General features: G+C 38.0%; 1 protein-coding gene across 3 annotated transcripts in view; it reads left to right on the plus strand.

Annotated features, from left to right (window-relative positions):
* Window positions 1-7,164, plus strand: part of MDM4 (MDM4 regulator of p53) — a 32,387-nt gene extending 25,223 nt beyond the window's left edge. For 2 of the 3 annotated variants that reach the window (XM_032217460.1, XM_032217462.1), the window contains exons 10-11: window positions 392-472; window positions 5,524-7,164. In XM_032217460.1, the coding sequence (XP_032073351.1) occupies window positions 392-472; window positions 5,524-6,078 (636 nt within the window). In that variant the 3' untranslated portion in view covers window positions 6,079-7,164. The remainder of the gene's footprint in view (window positions 1-391; window positions 473-5,523) is intronic. The other variant, XM_032217461.1, reaches the window with a different exon arrangement.
* The last annotated feature ends 353 nt before the right edge of the window (window positions 7,165-7,517 follow it).

Consider the following 7,517-nt stretch of genomic DNA (forward strand, 5'->3'; position numbering starts at 1 on the left):
TAATTAAATGCGGCAAACGTATTCCACACAGCTTCCTTCTCCTACTTTCCCCACAAAAACAACCCTGTGAGGTGAGCTGAGAGTGAGTGGCCAGCCCAAGATCACCCAGCTGATTTTTTTGGCTAAGGCAGGATTAGAACTCATGGTCTCAGGTTTTCTAGCCTGGTGCTTTAACCACTAGACTAAACTGGACTAACAACTGCATTAATTAGTCATATTGTTGTCATAATCCAGTTGAAAAAAATAAAACTTTTTCTTTATAGTAAGAAATTAAACATTAGGAAACATTGATGTAGATTTTGATCTAAAGCATTGACCAGTGTAATGTTTTTGCACTTACTGTGCTAACATGTTCCTTTTCTGATCTGTATGTTATATTCATTCATTATAGATGAATGAAACAGCATCTTCTGATGATCTTGAAGATTCTCAGTTTTTAAGTGATGATACAGATACTGATGTTCCCTCTGAGGTATGTTTTCTAGATTCAGTGTACTTGATTTGATTATAATGTTTATGGTTATAAGCTGAGTAAAATTTGTTAAAACTTTTTTTTTCCAGTACTTAAGAGGTAGATCCCAACAGTTTTCATTACTATTGTTTTTTATTGGACATTCTGAAGTAATGGAAAGTAATCATGTCTAATTGACCTAAAGAAATTTAGAGTAACTGTTTAGTCATTTTATGCTTCTTTTAATTTTTCAACTTTCTGTATCATTCCCCCATTTCATTGATCACTCGGTCTGATATTCAGGTAGTCTTCACTTTATGACAGTTCGTTTAATGTATGTTTGAAGTTATCATGGTGCTGAAAAAAATGTCTTGGGAACAGTTCTCACACAACCACAACATAAGTGGTCGTATGATTAAAATTCAGGCGCTTGGCAACCAGTATTTATTCACAAAATTCCAGTGTCCTAGGGTCATGTGATCACTATTTGCAACTTTCCCAGGGGTCTTCCAAGTAAGTCAATAGGGGAAGCTGGATTCATTAACCACAATGATTCACTTAACAACTGTGACAAAAAGTCCATTAAAATCAGCTGTAATTCACTTAACCACTTAAGTGATGGAAGTTCTGGGCACATTTATGGTTATAAGTCGAGGACTACCTGTACCTAGCTTTTTGAGCTCACCCTTCTGAAACTACAGGATTAGTTTTCAACAAGTAGCTGAAATGTCAGAGTAATCAAACTAAACATTTTAGAAAGGAGTTTTTTTTAAGTCACTGTCTGTACCTGTGCAGAGATGGAACTGAAATGTTCTGGAGCTGAGACAAATAGGTGGAAATGCTTCCTGTTTTGCTCATTGTGCATCCCCATGGCAGCACTTCTTAATTCTGCTAGTTCTGTCCTGCTTACTATAGCTTTAACAGTGATCTGGATAGTGTACCTTGCTTTAGAACAGGGCTGTCAAACTCGCAACCTGTAGGCCAGATGCATCATGGGCAGGCCACGCCTACTCCCGGTTTAGCGAAGGGGGGGAAGTCTTGATATGTCATGTGACATTGCTGTGACACTGCGAGTTTTACACCCCTGCTTTAGAAGAAAAGATAATTCAGGTGAAAAAAACTTAATATCCCTGCTGTTTTTTTCTCCCTACACAATTATCTTTTTGCTGGCATATTAGAAATGAATTAGGTAAATGGAAGGAGGGGATGGAGAAAGGGCTGGGATTTAAGGACAAGAAAGCAGAACATTTACCTTTATATTTCTCCCCATGGTGTGATTAGCAAAGGGCCTGGAAGGCATGTCTGTTAAGTAGATCTGTATGAGGCTTGAAAATCAAAATCTTGTAGAGTGCTCATCAGTGACTCATCATCAGTGAACTAAAGTATTAGGTAAGGTTCACAGGCCTTGTTCCTGGTCCCAGTAGCTTTTAACATGTTGATGAAGGGATTGAATATGGAAGGCAGGCAGGAGCTGGTTAGGCTATCTTGGGCCTGCATCACATATGGATCCCAGAGTGCATGCAGCAGCCTCTCAAACAGCTTTGTGCAGCCTGTCAGGTTTTTTAAAAAAAATAGCTGATCCAGTGATTTAAAAAAAAAAAGCTGATCCAGTGGTAGCAACTGTGGCTGTTGCCAGGACGTTCTGCAGGCTTTCACAGCTACGTTCACTCTGGAAGACATCCTGCTGACTGCCTTTGGTAGCCTCATGGACACTGCCAACTTCTTTCCTGCGGTTTGCTGCTGAAAGCTGATCGGCATAGCAGCAATTCTTCAGCGTAATTTTAAAGATATTAATCTGGCTTTTCTCTCCAGAAATTCTGCAGTCTGGTCTAGCTAATGTTCTAAAAGATATAAACAGAATTCAAAATTGCCTTGATCCAGCTGTTTTCCTAGTGGAAATAACAATTAAATTCAACATTATACAATAGATATGAAATATACTACCATAATGATATTCCAGTGAAACTAGTTTTTTGCTATTATACCTTGAAAGTTTTTCTGCCTATATTTTATTACCTATACTTGATTCTGTGGCAGATGGGTTTATTTGGGAGCTCTGGTGGTGCAGTGGTTAGAATATAGTACTGAAAGCTGACTCTAACCACAACTTGGAGTTCGATCCTGAAAGGCTCAAGGTTGACTCATCCTTCCAATAAATGAGGATCCAGATTGTTGGGCAGCATGCTGACATTGTAAACCACTCAAGAGAGTGCTGTAAAGAACTATGGAGCAGTATACAAGTCTAAGGGCTATTGCTATTACTGTTATTTATTTATGCATTCATTCAGCTTAGAGGTTGCCTCGTTACTTTAGTTGCTACTAATTAAAAAGTAAAAAGTAAGAATCATAGTACAGAAGAAAAGAACCCATCCAACAAGGGGCTCAACCATCATTATACCCTGGGAGAATAACTCGACCTTCAATAGGTTCTGGACATCAGAGTAGAAGCCATCCAGTTTTTGGAGTGTGTGTGTGGGGGGGGGGAGTCAGATACTGAGGCAGTTGATACACTTCTTGGGTCCTGCTAGTTGACACTCCTTAATTGACAGGATCGGAAGTGCTCCTACTCTCACTTGATGGAAAGAAATAGCAGGAGACAAACCCTATGCAGTGTGTTAAAGGCAGGAAAGGTGCATCGGCAGAGTAGATGTATTTCTACAAGTCAGCATTGTAACACACTGTTAAAAAGGAAAATGCAACTGTAAGTTGCATCAATAGAAACATTGTTTTTAAATAATGGTTAGTAAATACAAGAAAATGCATATTTTCCACTGAAATCTGTATTGGATAGATCCCATCTGAATACTGTATGCTGTTCTGGCCACTATACTTTAAATATTTTTCAGAAAAACCCATATATGTGCATTAAAAAAGATGAGAATGATTGAAGGCTGAAAACTTATTAGGAAACTCTGAGAATTAAATTAAAGGTTAAAAAAGATACTGTATTTTTCGAAGTATAAGACACCTTTTTTCTTCAAAAAAGAGGCTGAAAATTTGAGTGCGTCTTATACATCGAATACAGCATTTTTTTGCCTCCCAAAGCCCTGTCCCCTTCACTAAAATGGCCATACATAGCCTTATGAAGGTTTTCAGAGACCTCCTGGGGGCTGGGGAGGGCAGAAATGAGCAAAAAATGGGCCGTTTTCTGCCCTCTCGCCCCCAGCAGCATTCTATAATCCTCCATAAGGCTATGCATGCAATTTCTTTGACAAAATCAGCCCGTTTTTGAAAAAAATGGGCTGGTTTTTTTTGCTCTTTTTTGCCACCCTGGAGCACTTGCAAGCTGCCCCAAGGCTATTCATGCCTTTTATTTGAAAAACAACTGGTCCGTTTTCGTGAAAAACGGGCCATTTTGGAGAGGTTTGCAGAGTGCAAAAACTCCCCCCCCTTTTGGAAAACTCTTTAGTTAGAGTTATGAGAATTGCATTGATCAAGTGCTATGCCAGCAGAAATAAGTCTTAGGTGCTGCAGGTTGTCAGTGATTTCCTTCTCCAACACATGGATAAATACACCTGGAAACAACTATCTACCTACCCTCTCTCTCTCCCTACCTACCTACTGTATTTCTCTCTCCCTCCCTCTCTATCCCTCTATCTATCTACCTACCTACCTACTCTCTATCCCTCTATCTACCTACCTACCTATTGTATTTCTCTCTCTCTCCCCCTCCCTCCCTCTCTCTCTCCCCCTCCCCATCCCCCTCCCTCTCTCTCTCCCCCTCCCCTCCCCCTCCCTCTCTCTCTCCCCCTCCCCTCCCCCTCCCTCTCCCTCTCTCCCTCTACCTACCTACCTACCTACTCCCTATCCCTCTACCTACCTATCTACTCTCTCTCCCTACCTACCTACTGTATTTCTCTTTCTCTCCCTCTCTCCCTACCTACCTATTGTATTTCTCTCCCTCTCTCCCTCCCCCCTCTCTCTCCCCCTGTCTCCCTTTATCTATCTACCTACCTACTCTCTATCCCTCTACCTACCTAACTACTCTCTCTCCCTACCTACCTACTGTATTTCTATTTCTCTCCCTCTCTCCCTTCTTCCCTCCTCCCTCTCTCTCCCTCCCTCTCTCTCTCTCCCTCTATCTATCTACCTACCTACTCTCTATCCCTCTACCTACCTACCTACCTACTCTCTCTCCCTACCTACCTACTGTATTTATCTTTCTCTCCCTCTCTATCCCTCTATCTACCTACCTACTTTTTTAAAAAAAAATTGCCTCTTCAAAACCTTGGTGTGTTTTATACTTCTGTGCGTCTTATACTCCGAAAAATATGGTAACTGACAGCACTTTTGAAGTACCTGAAGGTGGAAGATGCAAGTGAATATCAAAACTCTTTATCATTCAAGAGTGTAGGATGTAGAACAATGATCTCATTTTATAGGAAATAAGATTCTGGTTGAATATTAGGAAAAACATCTTAATAGTAATTGCAGTTCAGTAGCGAAGCAAATTGCTAATCAACATTCTATGGTCAAGCAGAGCATGAAGAGCCCTCTGTGTGGAGATGCTTAAAAATGAATTCCTGTATTAAACAGGGTTGGATTGGCTGGCCCAAGTAGCTGTTTTGACTTGGGAATAAAGGAATAGATAAATATTATTTATATTGCAGATCAAACTTTGTTTGTCAACTATATTTTGCAGTATGCATCGTCTTGACAAACTTGCCATTGGTCAGATAAATTATAGTTTCAAACTGAAAAGCCATCAATCTTCTATGAAGAGTAAGCAAGTTAGCCACCATCAACTGTGTAGTTTCAACAAATATACAATTATGGAGGCTGAGAAATTAATTAAATATCTCTTGAATTTAGAATGTGATATTAAAAAATTCGTGTAGTAAAATGAAATCCTAGAATAGAAATGAAAAAGATTCATGGGAAAAGGGCTTCTTAATCAGAGATTTTGACTTCAGTATTTTTAATAAACAAATTAGAATATTGACTGGTTTTAATTGAGGGACTAAATGGTCCACTATTGAATGCATTTGAGTTCTTTTTCCTTATAAAGAAGAAGAAAAATTATATATGAATCCATAAATCTCTAATTAGTTTTACTGCTTCTTTTCGTTCAGCAGGACAGTTGGCAGTGTATCAAATGCAAGAAGTTCAATTCTCCCATTAAACGGTATTGCTTCCGCTGCTGGGCCTTAAGAAAAGACTGGTTCTCTGATTGTCCCAGGCTAATACAATCAATGTCTACATCTAACATTGCTACAATTCACGGTAAAGAAGACCCGAAAGGCATAGATGTCCCAGATTGCCGAAGGACAATATCTGCTCCAATTGTACGTCCTAAAGACTTATGCAGTTCAATGGCAAAGCCCAACCTGTCCTCTAAAAGCTCCATGGATTCTTTGGATCTAGCCTTGGGATGTGAAGACAAAGAACCTTCTCTGCGGTTTGTTAAGTGCACAGAAAAAGAAGTGCAACCTCTTGAAAATAGCAAAGAATTACTGAAGCCTTGCCTTGTGTGCCTGAAGAGGCCGCGGAATGGGAATATTGTCCACGGAAGGACAGCTCACTTGGTGGCCTGTTTCACTTGTGCAAAACGATTGAAGAAAGCACGATCAGTTTGCCCAGTCTGTAAAAAACAGATTCAGATGGTGATTAAGACATTCATAACATAGCTGTGTTATTTGTTTGGATACTATGGACATTTGGTATTCAGCTGTTATAAGAAAATTCTGCATGCTAAGAGTGTATTGTTCAAGGAAAGTAAATAATATATTTTATTCTGAACTTACGAAAGGAATAATTTATTTCTCACCATTAAATATAACACAAAAACATATCTCATGAATCTTATTTCTCAGCCATTTCAATTTTGGAAGACAGCTGGAATAAATTGGAATTTTAAAAGTTACGTTTGGAATCACAATCAAATTTTGTTCATGCTTAGACCATATGATAACTGTAAGTTAAGTAATATGTGTAAAGATGTCAACTGTAAAATCAACAAGTCTTATTGCTGAATGTTGCCAGTATGTTTTTTTCTTATCATTTCTAAAGCGCACAATTAATATTTCTTTGGAGTTTTTTGCACTGTCTTTTTAAGTAAACAAGAAATTTTTGGATATGTGAAAAAGCTATATAGATGATAGGTTTGTATCCTATTATAAATTATAGATATATCAGTTCAAGGCCTTATTTAAACATTGCTCTTTACAAAATCTCTGTTCAGGAGCTGATGTCCCCAGATCTTTTGATGTTCCTATAATATTAACTTAAGTAGTAGAACATTCTACATTAAAACTGTGAAATTTCTCTCTCAAAAGAGAGAACAGTTGATGCTCACTGAAACAATGTATATAAAGTGGCAGTGGACTTTTCAAAGTTTGAAAGTAGCACAGTATTTCTCCATAGAGAAATGCATTTTTCCTCTATTGCTCACATGGAAACTTAATTTATTTTTATTCTTTCTGATTACCTTAAGCCAAATGTATATTAAGTTGCTTTTTGCTGCTTCCATGTTCCAAGTCCTTTTCTGTTGGAAGACAGTGATACCGTGACTTTGATTTTGGGAAGTAAACATTGTTTCCATCAACTCTTAAGTTTCCATCAACTCTTACTATATGCCTTTGCTGCATATTTTGTCAAGGTGCTGAACTGGTGCATGGTAGAATGGGATGTGATCTCATAGACTCATCTTTGAAATAAAGTTGTCATTTAAGAAAGATCCTTACTGTATGCACAATAAAATATCTAAAGATTTATTGGAGCTGCTTCTTATTTCATAATAGTCAAAGTTCTATTAAAACAGGTTGACAATTCGCATGTTAAACTTTTTAAAATAATTGGGAGCATTCGTTCAATGCCAGATGATTAAGGATAGGACATTTTATACAGAAGAGATGTAACAAAAAAAATCAGTTCCATAGTTCTTCTTTCCTACATTGTTTTCATTTTATGTTGTGAATTTCTACATCTTTATTTAACATCTTGGATTTTACTTGCAGAGTTCATAAAACAACATAGGGAAGCATGTGTAAACAATACATGCTATGGAGACAAAATTCAATGATACTTTCAGAACTATGAATTCTTTCTATGTTGAACAGCTGCTATT

The sequence above is a fragment of the Thamnophis elegans genome, chromosome 5 (genome assembly GCF_009769535.1).
Source record: "Thamnophis elegans isolate rThaEle1 chromosome 5, rThaEle1.pri, whole genome shotgun sequence".
Lineage (NCBI taxonomy): Eukaryota > Metazoa > Chordata > Lepidosauria > Squamata > Colubridae > Thamnophis > Thamnophis elegans.